The sequence below is a fragment of the Lithobates pipiens genome, unplaced genomic scaffold (assembly GCF_037356315.1).
Source record: "Lithobates pipiens isolate NorthernLeopardFrog02 unplaced genomic scaffold, aLitPip1_a1.2 Scaffold_27, whole genome shotgun sequence".
Taxonomy (NCBI): Eukaryota; Metazoa; Chordata; class Amphibia; order Anura; family Ranidae; genus Lithobates; species Lithobates pipiens.
In genome coordinates this window covers 152,139,003-152,153,108 of record NW_027507788.1, presented here as the reverse complement: position 1 = coordinate 152,153,108, position 14,106 = coordinate 152,139,003, and the positions used below count along the sequence as shown (strand labels likewise).

General features: G+C 44.4%; 1 protein-coding gene across 2 annotated transcripts in view; it reads left to right on the top strand.

Annotated features, from left to right (window-relative positions):
- Positions 1–182: 182 nt before the first annotated feature.
- Positions 183–14,106, top strand: part of MORN1 (MORN repeat containing 1) — a 536,457-nt gene continuing 522,533 nt past the window's right edge. Inside the window, exon 1 of one of the 2 annotated variants that reach the window (XM_077457667.1) lies at positions 183–284. In XM_077457667.1, coding sequence (XP_077313793.1) covers positions 212–284 — 73 coding nt within the window. In that variant the 5' untranslated portion in view covers positions 183–211. Of the gene's footprint in view, positions 339–14,106 lie in introns of both variants that reach the window. The other variant, XM_077457666.1, reaches the window with a different exon arrangement.

The window sequence follows — 14,106 nt, the reverse complement described above, 5'->3', positions numbered from 1 at the left end:
TATATACACATTATTATCACTGTCAGCGCCGATCACAAACTCCGCCCACTAGACCTGCTGCCAAATCAGGGCAGGCGCATGCTCACCAGCCGCGCGGAAGGTTTGCCAGGTGCCCGGCGTCTATTGGCCAGGGTTTTCTCTTTAGCCCCACCCCTTAGTGACAGCTCCCGTGCGAGCGTGGATTGGTTGCTATGTAAACACTGCAGGAAAGATGGCGGCCTCCAGGAAAGCATCCAGGGTGTCCAAGCAATACGCGGGTGATGTGAAGAAGCAGCTCCGGCATGGTAATAAACGAGGGGAGATGGAACGTAGGACTGGACTGTACTGTACTGAAAAAGGTTTAAATAGAAGATTGTGGTTTACGTTGCATATTACTGGGAATGGCTGAATATCTTTAACAAGCTTAATAGTTAATATGTTCACGAAACTTAGAATTGTTTTTAAGCTTTGTTTAGAAATTGTATCTGTAGTGCTGGCCCCTTTAATTTAAAGTGTCCCTTACAATCCATAGGAAGTCTGTTTTTTTTTTTTTTGTAAGAACCCCTCCCCCATCCTAATCTGTGCACAGAAATGTAAAGCAATAACCCGTGGGGGTCCCAGACACTCACCCTGCGTACATTCAGGGACCCGGACATCACTGAGATTTGGGATACTTGGCCGTCACCTGATCTCATTGAAAGGATGGTGATGTCACCCTCACAGCAGGTGGACGTGGGGGGAGGGTAAGTGTATGTTAAAGTGGTTGTAAACCCTTACAACCAACTTTGACCTACAGGTAAGCCTAGATTAAGGTTTACCTGTAGGTCCAAGAAATATCTCCTAAACCTATACGGTTTAGAAGATATTTGCCCGAAGACCGCCACCGCAGGCGCACTGGGGCAGGCCGCAGATCGCAGCGATATGCCGCGAGCGCCGGCTCCCGTGTGCATGCACAGGAGTGACGTCATCGCGGCTCCGGCGAATCACAGCGCCGGAGCCGCGAGACCCGGAAGTCGATTCGGGATCCATGGCAGCGGCGAAGAGGAAGACGGAGGACCGCTTCGGGTGCTTCGTTCTCAGGTAAGTTAAGTTAAATTATTCATAATGAACTAGTATGCTATGCATACTAGCTCATTATGTCTTTGTCTTGCAGGATTTTTTTTTTCAGGATTTTTTAAAAAGGGTTTACAGAACTCCAGGAATTATTTGTATTGCATAATTACACTGGTCCAGCGTGGCTCAATGTGTATATACACTATATTGTCAAAAGTATTGGAACGCCAGCTTTTACACGCACATGAACTTTAAAGTTCCACCCAAAAGTGTAAGATCCGCTTACCTGACTCCTTTCCCCCTCCAGTGCCCCATTTGGCACCTTTCCGGGGGGGGGGGGGGGGTGAGGGTACCTGCTTGTTTTTGCCATGGCGAGATCACTCGGACGTTCAGCCCCCCTCCTCCGCCATTCAGAAAGCGCAGTAGGGAACCAGCTGTGAAGCCTCAAGGCTTCTCTGCCAGTTTCCCTTACATACAATGGTGGCGGCAGCACCCAAGAGCCAACAGCTACAGTATCTTTATCTGCTGACTTTACATTTTTTGCTGGGGGGGTTGCTTTAATGGCATCCCAGTCTTAGTCCGTAGGGTTCAATATTGAGTTTGCCCACCCTTTGCAGCTATAATAGCTTCAACTCTTCTGGGAAGGCTGTCCACAAGGTTTAGGAGTGTGTCTATGGGAATGTTTGACCATTCTTCCAGAAGCACATGTGTGAGGTCAGGCACTAATGTTGGAGAGAAGGCCTGGCCTGCAGTCTTTGCTCTAATTCAACCCAAAGTGTTCTATCTGGTTGAGGTGAGGACTCTGTGTAGGCCAGTCAAGTTCCTCCACCCCAAACTTGCTCATCTATGTCTTTATGGCCCTTGCTTTGTGCACTGGTCCAAATCATTTGGTGGATGGGGATTTATGGTGTGGGGTTGTTTTTCAGGGGATGGGCCTGACCCCTTAGTTGCAGTGAAGGAAACTCTAAAGGTGTCAGCATACCAAGACATTTTGGACAATTTCATGCTCCCAACTTTGTGGGAACAAGGTCCATAAAGACATGGATGATCGAGCTTGGGGTGGAGGAACTTAACTGGAAGAATGGCCAAACATTCCCATAGACACACTCCTAAACCTTGTGGACAGCCTTCCCAGAAGATTTGAAGCTGTTATAGCTGCAAAGGGTGGGCCAACTCCATATTGAACCCTACGGACTAAGACTGGGATGCCATTAACCACTTGCCACCCGGCCACCATCAAATGACTGAGGTTCTCGTTCTGGGAGGATGTCATATAAGGGCCCCCCAGAACGACCCTGAATCTGTAAAGTGTGACACCAATCAATGCCCATTAGTGAGGCCAGTCAATGCCCATCAGTGCTGCCTATCCATGCCACCTATCAGTGCCCATCAGTGCATCATTTTAGTGCCACCTCACTAGTGCCCATAAGTGCCACCTCATCAATGCAGCCTCATTGGCGCACATCAGTGAAGGAGAAAAATGACTTATTTACAAAATTTACTGACAGAAACCAAGAAAACCTTTTTTTTTTCAAAAAATTTCTTTTTCTCTTTCTTATTTTTGTAAAAAATAAAAAAAACCAGTAGTGATTAAATATCACCAAAAGAAAGCTCTATTTGTGTGAAGAAAATTATTAAAAATGAATTTGGGTACAGTGTTTCATGACCGTGCAATTGTCATTCAAAGTACAGACACCACTGGGGGGGGGGGGGGAGGGGGGTGTCTGTACTAATGGAGAGGGAATGATTTGTCCTGGGGGGGTCTATACTAATGGAGGGGGGTGGTTTGTCCTGGGGGGGTCTGTACTAATGGAGGGGGATTGGTTTGTCCTGGGGGGTATCGCTGAGTCAAGTGAGAGGGCCGATCGGCCATTATCTACTAATGGCCATAGGAACTGCAGTCTCTGACCATCTCCTGTACCATGTCCGCAGTCTCTGACCATCTCGTGTACCATGTCCCCAGTCTCTGACTGACCATCTCCTGTACCATGTCACCAGTCTCTGACCATGTCCTGTACCATGTCGCCAGTCTCTGACCATGTCCTGTACCATGTCGCCAGTCTCTGACCATGTCATGTACCATGTCGCCAGTCTCTGACCATGTCCTGTACAATGTCACCAGTCTCTGACCATGTCCTGTACCATGTCGCCAGTCTCTGACCATGTCCTGTACCATGTCGCCAGTCTCTGACCATGTCCTGTACCATGTCGCCAGTCTCTGACCATCTCCTGTATCATGTCCCCAGTCTCTGACCATCTCCTGTATAAAAATATTTTTTAAAAACAGTAATTTTCGGTATCGGTCAGTTTCGGTATCGGTTTTGGTTTTCAGCCTAGTGTATTTTTCATTTTCGGTATCTGTTTAGGCACCAAAAAACCCATTCAGTGCATTATTAATTATTTAAAGCATAACTCCATATCAAAAAAACATTTCTCCTATGCAGTGGGGCTATGCCCACATTGCATGAGTTACCTGCTTGTTTTGTCTACGGGCGCACTGTAAGGCTTTATTTACCCAATCTTTCAATCCACCGGAAAACTGTGCTCCCCCACATCCAGCGATAGACTGTTCCTGCTGTCCTCCCATCCAGAGCCGGACTATGGGGATGATGACACCGAGAACAGTCCACTCACAAGACCACTAGCATGCTGGGGGGGGGGGGGGGGGGGGGCAATGACGGGTGGATTGGTGGATTAGGTAAGTATATCTCTGCTCTAAAATACCCATGACAAAAATGAGCAGATAACACACGCAGTGCGGGACATTCAGAGCTGAAAGCTTTATGCTTATTATGTAATATCATGACCAAGGTGAGGACATGTTTATCCATATGGTAATCTGACCTAGATATGGTCTGGTTGTATCATGTGAATGCTCACCACGGGTTAATGATCTGCCATCATTCCTTTACCAGGAAGTATTACGTTTTGATAATGTAGGGAAAAGTTATATTATTTTTTTTATTGCTGACTAGAGAGAGATTTACTTTCTGTATTTGAAATTCCAACAAAACAAAACCCATTGTAACCTATTATACTGTAGATACTGCACATAAAGAAATTGTAAACTGAATAATAAACTACTTTCCAAAGTGTAACACCTTACTCTCTCTACAGAGACTTCCAGATAATAGATCATAATGTATACTACATTCACTTATGGTGGCCACACACACTTCGATAAATGATTGATTACCAATTTTATCTCCTGATAGGAACAATCAATCTATATTTGATAACCCATTTGATTGATATGCCACACACTGGGAAGTGTATTTATCATATGATTTCACCATGCAACCTCATAATGGAATTGATGCAAATACTGTTGAATTCAGGGCCACAGCATTTCAGTTGTGCTGACTGATGAAAACCAATCAATAATTTTCTGCCGTGGATTATCGACTCAGTTTGATTGAGTCCATTTTAAAATGAGTCTAAATTGATTGTAAGGGAAGTTATGGCCTTTGAATTGTTTGCCGTTGCGTTGAATTTGCATGCTATTATAATTTTTTACAGGATTTATATAGTGCCAACAGTTAACTCAGTGCTTTACACTATAAAGGGGGACTGTGCAATTACAATACATTTCCATACAGAAGAAATAGGAGGGCCCTGCTCACAGAGCTTACACTCTAAAGAGAGGGGGAGGTGGTACAAAAGGTGCAGGGGATGATCTGATGGAGGTGACTGAACTAAACCTTTTGGGTAGAGGTGGAGTAGTCTTCCCTGAATAAAGGAGTTTTCAAGGATCGCCTAAAGGTTGACAGTGTGGGAGCTAACCGGACATACTGGAATAAAGAGTTCCAGAGGATAGGAGGGGTTTTGGAGAAGTCCCGAAGGCGAGCAGGGATGAGGTAACATGGGGGGCTAGAGAGCAAGATGTCTTGGGAGCAGCAGAATGAACGATTTGGACGATATATTGATTGGATAACAAACTGAAGTGTGTACAGGCACCATTACAGACAGGCTTAAAGTGATATTACAGCCTTGTTTTAAAACACAAACAAAAAAAAAACATTTTATACTTACCTGCTCTGTGCAGTGGTTTTGCACAGAACAGCCTGGATCCTCCTCTTTTTCACATCCCACGCAGGTACTCCTGGCCCCTCCCTCCTGCCAGGTGCCCCCGCAGCAAGAAGCTTGCTGTAGGGGCACCCAAGCAGGCGCGTTACCAAGCTGCGGCTTTGTGTGCCTATTCACACATGGAGCTGCAGCTCAGCCCCACCCCCCTCTGTCTCTTGATTGGTTTACTAGCTGTGATTGACAGCAGTGGGAGCCAATGGCTCCTGCTGCTATCAAATGACAATCTTGAGTGCAAGTCCCCAGAGAGGCAAGGCTCTTGTGCACATTGCTGGATTGAGAGGAGGCTCAGATAAAAGTTGGGGGGGGGGGGGAGGGACTGCTGCACACAGAAGTTTTTTTTACCTTCATTGTATTCCCTGTTAGATTGGATGTTCTAACAAGCGGAGCCCTCTGATTCCTACTGTCCAGCGTGGGCTTAAATTGCCAGGAGGGCATCCATGTACATTCTCCTGTGCTTACCATGGTCCATCGTACTCAGCTGATCACAGATTGACCCTTTACCACATGATCAGCTGTCAGCCAATGACAGCTGATCACGTGATGTAAACAGAAGCCAGTAATAAGCCGGCTTATTGGCTTGTACAAGCAGGACATTGGTCCCGCAAACTGACAGTCACTGCTGCTAAGCAGGGCCACCTATCAGTGCTGCAAATCAATGCCCATCGGTGCGGCCGATCAGTGCCGCCTCATCAGCGCACATGAATGGAGGAGAAAACAAATAATTAAAACTTTTTTTTATTTTTTTTTATAATTTTCTGTCTATAAACACCACCAAAAGAAAGCTTTATTTGTGTGAAAAAAATGGTAAACATTTCATATGGGTACAGTGTAGCATGACTGCGCAATTGTCATTCAAAGTGCGACAGCGCTGAAAGCTGAAAATTGGCCTGGGTAGGAAGGGGGTTTATGTGTCCAGTAAGCAAGTGGTTAAATTGTATTGTACTGTCTGTCCTTATCTTGTAAAGTGCTGCATAAACTGTTGGTGCTACATAAATCCTGTATAATAATTTGGATTTGACCTTTCCTGATCTAGTAAATGAATGGCTAACACTTGTTACAAGCATTTGACCGGGCTGCACACATTTCCCCCCATATTTTCTCTAAGGCCTCATTCTTACGGGGTGATTACATCTATGTCCCATGCAGGGCTGTGTTTTACCGATGCAGGGATGCACAAATGTTGCATGCGTCCCCATTGCGGTAGTTCCATTGTTGTCTATTGGGACTTAGCAGCTGCACAGACACAGCCTCCTAATATGACGTATCCTTACGTGCGGGGGGCATGGCCGTCAAGGGATGCACATGACTCCTGTGCACACCTGTGCTGGTAAAACCCAGCTCTGTATGGGGCACTAATGCCATTGCCCCATGTGAATGAGGCCTAATACTTTGACTTCATATGATCCTCTGCTCCATCTAGTGGCCAAAATGTGGTATATTTTCTGATTGAGTTATTTCAGAACAATAGTCCACATTTTGCCTATTTGATGGAGGTGGTGATAATAGGAAGTTATACAATTAGAGAAAATGTAGGCTACAATTTGTGCAGCCTTGAAGAATGCTTGTGACTTGCATCCAACAAATGTTTTATCAATAGACCCCAAAGTGTTAAACATTCATATTCCAGATCACATAAGGTCAAATCCACTGCTGAATGTGCCATTAAATGTACCCACACGAGTATTTTTACACTACATCCCTTAACTTCTTTCCCAATCCTACTACAATAAGAATACACCATCAAACAGCAATCCCTCCAGTATGTGACCATGTCCTCCAATCTGTCATATTGGTCCAAACCTTCAAAAATGAAAATAGAAAATCTCCCAACCGGATTCTGGATAAGGCGATATCCCAAAGAGGCACAGTCCCTTCCAATGAGGGACAGCTGGGCACTGGGATGTTTTATTCTTTACTAATTCCTATCATGGCAGATGGATGAGTATCTAAATCTCCAGTGGAGTAGATTGTATTAGATTTGCTCACTATTATTAGTAAACTGTCAGTAGTTTGTTCTTCACCTATTGCATATTGTTTTGTTCATTACCATTGTACAGGTCACAAGCTGTTAGTTAATTGTATCCTCTGGGACTTTTTATATAACTGTTATTGGAGTGTTTGAATTAAGCCATAGCAACATATAATAGCAATACGAAGACAATCTTAGTTTTCTCCACAAAATTCACATCTCATCTACCCTGAACCTATATATATATATATATATATATATATATATATATATATATATATATATATATATATATATATATATATATATATATAAACTTATTCTAACAGGTGCTAAAATACACCTTACATGAGTTTAGATCTTTTTCACTTTGAGTGAATGCATGCATGCTCCGTAATGTCTAAGGGGTGTATTTATAAAAACATAAAATTGCCCAGTGAAAGTGCTTGGTGTTCATTCTTTTTGTGCAAATGGTGCAAAAAAAACCCTCAAATGATATTAGGCTATTTACAGTGCTATTCAGCTCCTGGCAATTGCCCCTGGTCCCTATGGAGAACAGTGGTGGTCATTAAGAAGAATTCTCTATACATTTGTTATCAGTGAAGGGATCCAGTGCACCGGTGGTCAATGAGAAGAGCTCTCTATATATTGGTGGTCAGTGAAGGGTTCCAGTACACTGGTGGTCAATGAGAAGAGCTCTCTATATATTAGTGGTCAGTGAAGGGTTCCAGTACACTGGTGGTCAATGAGAAGAGCTCTCTATATATTGGTGGTCAGTGAAGGGTTCCAGTACACTGGTGGTCAATGAGAAGAGCTCTCTATATATTGGTGGTCAGCGAAGGGTTCCAGTACACTGGTGGTCAATGAGAAGAGCTCTCTATATATTGGTGGTCAGCGAAGGGTTCCAGTACACTGGTGGTCAATAAGAAGAATTTTCCTTACATTTGTGGTCAGTGAATGTTATTAGGCTATTTTCAATGCTGTACAGCTCATGGCAGTTGTCCCTGGTCCCTATGGATGATAGTGGTGGTCAATAAAAAGAAATCTCCTTACATGTGTGGTCAGTGAAGGGCCACAGTACACCGGGTGTCAATGAGAAGAACTCTCTTAACATTGGTGGTCAGTGAAAGTCTCCAGTACACTGCTGGTCAATACCAAGAATTCTTCTTACTAGGGATGGCCGAACGGTTCGCCCGGCGGTCGGTTCGCGGCGAATTTCGGCTGTTCGCAGTCCACCCGATCGGCGGACTATTGCCGCTGTTCGCCCTGCGGACTTACATGTTTACTGTGTAAAAGAACTTTGACCTATGATGACACATCCATCATGTGGTACAGGACAGCCAATTGAGACATTACAGCACATGGACACTTAGACATTCCCCCTAACTTATAAATAGACCTGATCCGGCGGCCATTTTACATTCTTTCGTATGTCACTATAGGGAGAGGTTGCTGTGTGGAGCAGGGAGAGACTGCAGTGACCCAAATCGCTAGCTATTAGGTCCACAAAAGTTCTTTTAAGGACTGGTATGGTATAGGTGTTAGGTGTAGTTCAGGATATAGGTTTGAGGCACTGCTATTCAAGTCATTGTTGCAGCAGCCTGTCTTTTGTCAGTGCTGAGAGAAGGACAGGATGCTGTGTGTAGCAGGGACAGTCAGTTTAATCATTAGCTGTTACTAATAGGTCCACAAAAGTCCTTTTCAGGACTGGTATGGTAAAGTAGTACAGGATATAGTTTTGAGTGCTATTCAAGTTATTGTTGCAGCAGCCTGTGTTTTGTCAGTTTAAATAGGGACAGGCAGGAAGCTGTGTGTGGCAGTGAGGGACAGTCAGTTTAATCAGTAGCTGTTACTATTAGGTCCACAAAGGTTCTTTTCAGAACTGGTATGGTAATAGGCTTGTACACATATAATATTCTTTCTTCCAAATATAGAAAGAATATTATACTTGACTGCTGCCCTTCTGCTGCAGTAGTCCTTTGAGTATAGGGACTGAGGTACAGTCTGCTAATCACAACCTACTAGTTGCACAAAGGTCCTTCTAAGGACTGGTAAGGTATAGCGTACTAGAGTATATAGGGTTGAGTGACGTACAGTCTGCTAATCCTTAAGGACTGGTATAGGTCCACAATATATAGGGTTGAGGTGCACTACTGCTGACTGCTGCCCTATTCTGCAGCAGTCCTTTATCAGTATAGTGACTGAGGTACAGTCTGCTAATCACAACCTACTAGTTCCACAAAGGTCCTTCTAAGGACTGGTAAGGTATAGTGTACTACAGTATATAGGGTTGAGTGAGGTACAGTCTGCTAATCCTTAAGGACTGGTATAGGTCCACAATATATAGGGTTGAGGTTCAGCCTCCTGGGGCTGTACCTCTGCTGTGCATATTATGAGGGGCTCCCAGCATCCCTGTGCTATGCTCATTATGAGGGGCTCCCACCATCCCTGTGCTATGCTGACTTCCTCCTGGGGCTGCTTATTATGAGGGGCTCCCACCATCCCTGTGCTGTGCTGACTTCCTCCTGGGGCTGTACCTCTGCTGTGCATATTATGAGGGGCTCCCACCATCCCTGTGCTATGCTCATTATGAGGGGCTCCCACCATCCCTGTGCAATGCTGACTTACTCCTGGGGCTGCTTACGGTGCTGGTGTCAGTGCTGTATATCACCGTGCTGGTGTCAGGGCTGAATATCACGGTGCTGGTGTCAGTGCTTTATGTCACGCTGCTGATGTCAGTGCTCTCTATCACGGTGCTGGTGTCAGATCACTCTATCACGGTGCAGGTGTCATTGCTGTATGTCACGCTGCTGATGTCAGTGCTCTCTATCACGGTGCTGGTGTCAGATGACTCTATCACGGTGCAGGTGTCATTGCTGTATGTCACGCTGCTGGTGATAATCTCCTGCACCCTCTTCTTTGCCTACCCTGACCTTCCCTCTCCTCCATTGCCTTCATGTGCTCCACAGTCCTAAATTGTCACAATTTCACATATAAAAAAAGAATGCTTGTAGTTGTTGATCCCAGATTCACCTTATACATGTGTTATGTCATTGGCCATGTGGTGGGACTATGTTTGCACAGCTAGTAATTATTTTGTGGCTGCAAATTTGACCTGTAGGTTTGCAAAGTTTGCCTCCCATTGAAGTCAATGGGGCCTGCCGCGAACGCTACGGTTCGCAAACTATTGGCCGCGTTCGCGGTCCACGTTCGCGAAACGTCCCGTCGGAAGTTCGTCCATCACTACTCCTTACATTTGTGGTCAGGGAAGAGCTCCAGTACACTGGTGGCCAATGAGAAGAGGCTTCCTTACAATGGTGGTCAGTGAAGGTTTCCAGTACATTGGTGATCAATGAGAAGATCTTTCCTTATATTGGTGGTCAGTGAAGGGCTCCAGTATACTAGTAGTCAATGGGAAGAACTCGCCTTACATTGGTGGTCCATGAAGCCCCAGAGTACGCTTGTGGTCAATGAGAAGAACTCTCTTTACAATTATGGTCAGTGAATGGCTCCCCTACACTTGTGGTCAATGAGAAGAACTCTCCTTTCATTGGTGGTCGGTGAATTGTTCCAGTATTCTGGTGGTCAATGAGAAGAACTCTCCTTACATTAATGGTCAGTAAAGGGCTCCAGTACACTGGTGCTCAATAAGAAGAACTCTCCTTACATTGATGGTCAGTGAAGAGCTCCAGTACACTTGGGGTGAATAAGTTGAATTCTCCTCACATTGGTGGTCAGTAAAGGGTTCCAGTACACTGGTAATCAATGATAAGAACTCTCCATACAATGGTGCTCAGTGAAGGGGCCAGAGTACACAGGTGGTCAATGGGAAGAACTCTCCTTACACTGGTAGTCAGTAAAGAGCGCCAGTACACTAATAGTCAAAAAGAACTGTCCTTACATTGGTGGTCAGTAAATATTTTACAAAAGCCTGGATATTAACCATATAGAAAAGTGCAGTTTACAGCACACTTGCCTCCAAAACTCCAGAGATTGCAGTGTTGTCCTGTACCGACTGATTGCAGTGTTGTCCTGTACCGACTGATTGCAGTGTTGTCCTGTGCTGACTGATTGCAGTATTCTCCTGTGCTGACTGATTGCAGTATTCTCCTGTGCTGACTGATTGCAGTATTCTCCTGTGCTGACTGATTGCAGTATTCTCCTGTGCTGACTGATTGCAGTGTACTCCTGTGCTGACTGATTGCAGTGTACTCCTGTGCTGACTGCAGTGTTCTGTACTGATTGCAGTGTACTCCTGTGCTGACTGATTGCAGTGTTCTCCTGTACTGATTGCAGTGTTCTACTGTACTGACTGATTGCAGTGTACTCCTGTACTGACAGCAATGTAGAGGCTGCCATTGCTGCTCCCTGGTCTGAAAATGTTAGCTGCCTGGTTCTCTCTGGCTTCAAAACTTTGAGACACAGACTCTAAACACAGACAATCACGCAGAGCAGACCTGGAGATCTGACTTTGCTTTGGCCTGAGTCAGCCACTGGGTTAGTGCTCGGAATTCCAGGCTAGCCAGGCAACTAGCATTTTCAAAAGGAGAGCTATAGGTGTGTGTGAGTTGCAGAGGAGAAATACAGAAAAAGGAAAAAAAAAACAAAGGCTCTCAAGATTAATTTTAATTCAGACCATAAAGATGTCAGTGGCTTCTCATGTGATATCTTACAAGTCTATCCCTGTGCTGCCATCTGATTATAATGGATCATTGTCTGATAATTTCCAGCCTACATAATTGAAATAACATCCAACATTTGTGTCCCAGGGAGGTTGTTTGTACATCACAGATAACAGTAAAAATGTCAAACCTGCCAAAACAGTGGCTGGCATCTTATGACTGTAGATCACTTCACAGGAAAATGTAAAAAGCAGACTCAGTGTGGCTGCAACTTGAAATGAGAGCAGTAAGCCCTCTGCTGGAGTCAGAAAGGACCAGTGTGGATCAGTAATGGCTCGCCATCTAGTGGTAGAAAGACAGAAAGCAGTGTTCCTTGCAGACCAGTAGACTTTTCCAGGCATATTCACCAAGGAAACTATATATTGTGTTTTCACAAATTGCATATTTTCAGTTATTGCAGAGCTAATATCAATATTTTATATGACGTTCAAATTGAAAGGTCTGCTGTGCTTTACCTCCTCCTATTTGATTTTGTCATGGAGATTTCAGTGCAGCTTTGTTGATGCTTTTGGTGCACATTAGACAGGCACCACAACATAATCACATGACATTTTCAGCGAGATATTCTTATCGCTTCAAGTGCTTCTTATAACATTTGGTACTGTTGCATCTAAATGGGCTGTTTGTAGTAAAAGCCGAGGTGTAAGACCCAGCACATTTTCTTACTACTGTGCTCTCTAGGCAGGATCCAGCTTTCAGTCAATGTGAGAGAGCCTGCAGATTAGGGGAGCAGTAAAGAACAATAGCTGTGCAGCATTTCTAATCAGAAAGCACATCAGGCAATTTTATTGAACAAGTATGGTTGACACGACCCCAATTACAAAAAGATCGGGACACTGTGTAAAATCTACATAAAAACAGAATGCTAGATTTTGCAAATCTAATAAACCCATATTTTATTCACACTAGAAAATAGAAAACATATAACATGTTTAAACTGAGAAAATGTACAATTTTGAGAAAAAAAAATAGACATTTTTTAAATTGATGTCAACAACAACCCTGTAAACATTTGGGATTTGAGGAGACCGGTTGTTGGCGTTTTGGGGAAGAAAAGTCAATGGCCTGGAGCAAAAAGTGCAACTTGGAGGAGGGCCAACATGACTGGGATGGGCAGTGAGGCAGAGAGAATTCTGGTGATAGGGGGAGGTATTAAGCCACTTACCTGGATTAGTGGGTCCCGAGGGTTGGGGGCTGTCCTGTGGATGTAGAGGGGGGGGGGGGGGGGTAGGTTTCTAGTCAGAGCTCAGTCGGAGCTTTGCACAGAATCAGGAAGGTTTCTCACTCTCATCCTCTCTTTGTTGTTTTTTTGTGGGGTCACCATCCAAGGTTTTTTGATAGTACTAGGTGGGATGGTTTTCTCCCTGGTGGGCCAGTTTTTAATGGGGCATGGTTTTTCCATGACTGTTCACGTCAGGGGTTCCTTTATAGGTGGGATGGTTTTCTCCCTGGTGGGCCAGTTTTTAATGGGGCATGGTTTTTCCATGACTGTTCACGTCAGGGGTTCCTTTATAGGTGGGATGGTTTTCTCCCTGGTGGGCCAGTTTTTAATGGGGCATGGTTTTTCCATGACTGTTCACGTCAGGGGTTCCTTTATTACTAGTCGTAGCAGCAGCAGGAGGTCTATGGGGTCTTTGAAGGCGGTGCTTGATAAAATAATAGAGAATTAGGGGGGTTGGGCCCATCTGAAGGTATGGCTGCCCCTTCCCTTACTAATAATACAACGGTAACAATGGTTTTAAGTTGTATCTGGTAAGAAGTAACTGGTAATTTGTCCTCAAGCTGGTGTAATATGCGGCTGGGGGCCTTTTTGGGGTGACAGATACAATCGGTTGGTCGAGAAAAAATTGCCCTTCAAAGACCTTAGACCGGGTAGGTTAGGCTGCGTTTTTTTGGTTTAAAGGTTATGTAAAAAATGTATTATATGCATTACAATTGTTTATATTGTGATTTGTATTTCATTTGTTGTAATAAAAAGGCTGCATTTGACTCCAAAATGAATATGTGTCGTCTGGCCAATCTCAGGGTGGGTGAAGGAATGGGGTGTTGGTTGTTTAATTTTACAGGAAGTGACAGCCTCAGTAATCTGAACATCCCTCAGTCATGTTGTTCCATTCTTGCCTGATATAGGATTCTTATGCCCTGTACACATGAGCGGATTTTCCATCGGAAAAAACTTGGATGGTTTTTCCAGACGTAATTCCACTCAAGCTTGCCTTGCATACACACGGTCACACAAAAGTTCTCTGAACCTTTGACCGACAAGAACGCAGTGATGTACAACACTATGACGAGCCGAGAAAATTAAGTTCAGTGCTTCCAAGCATGTGTTGAATT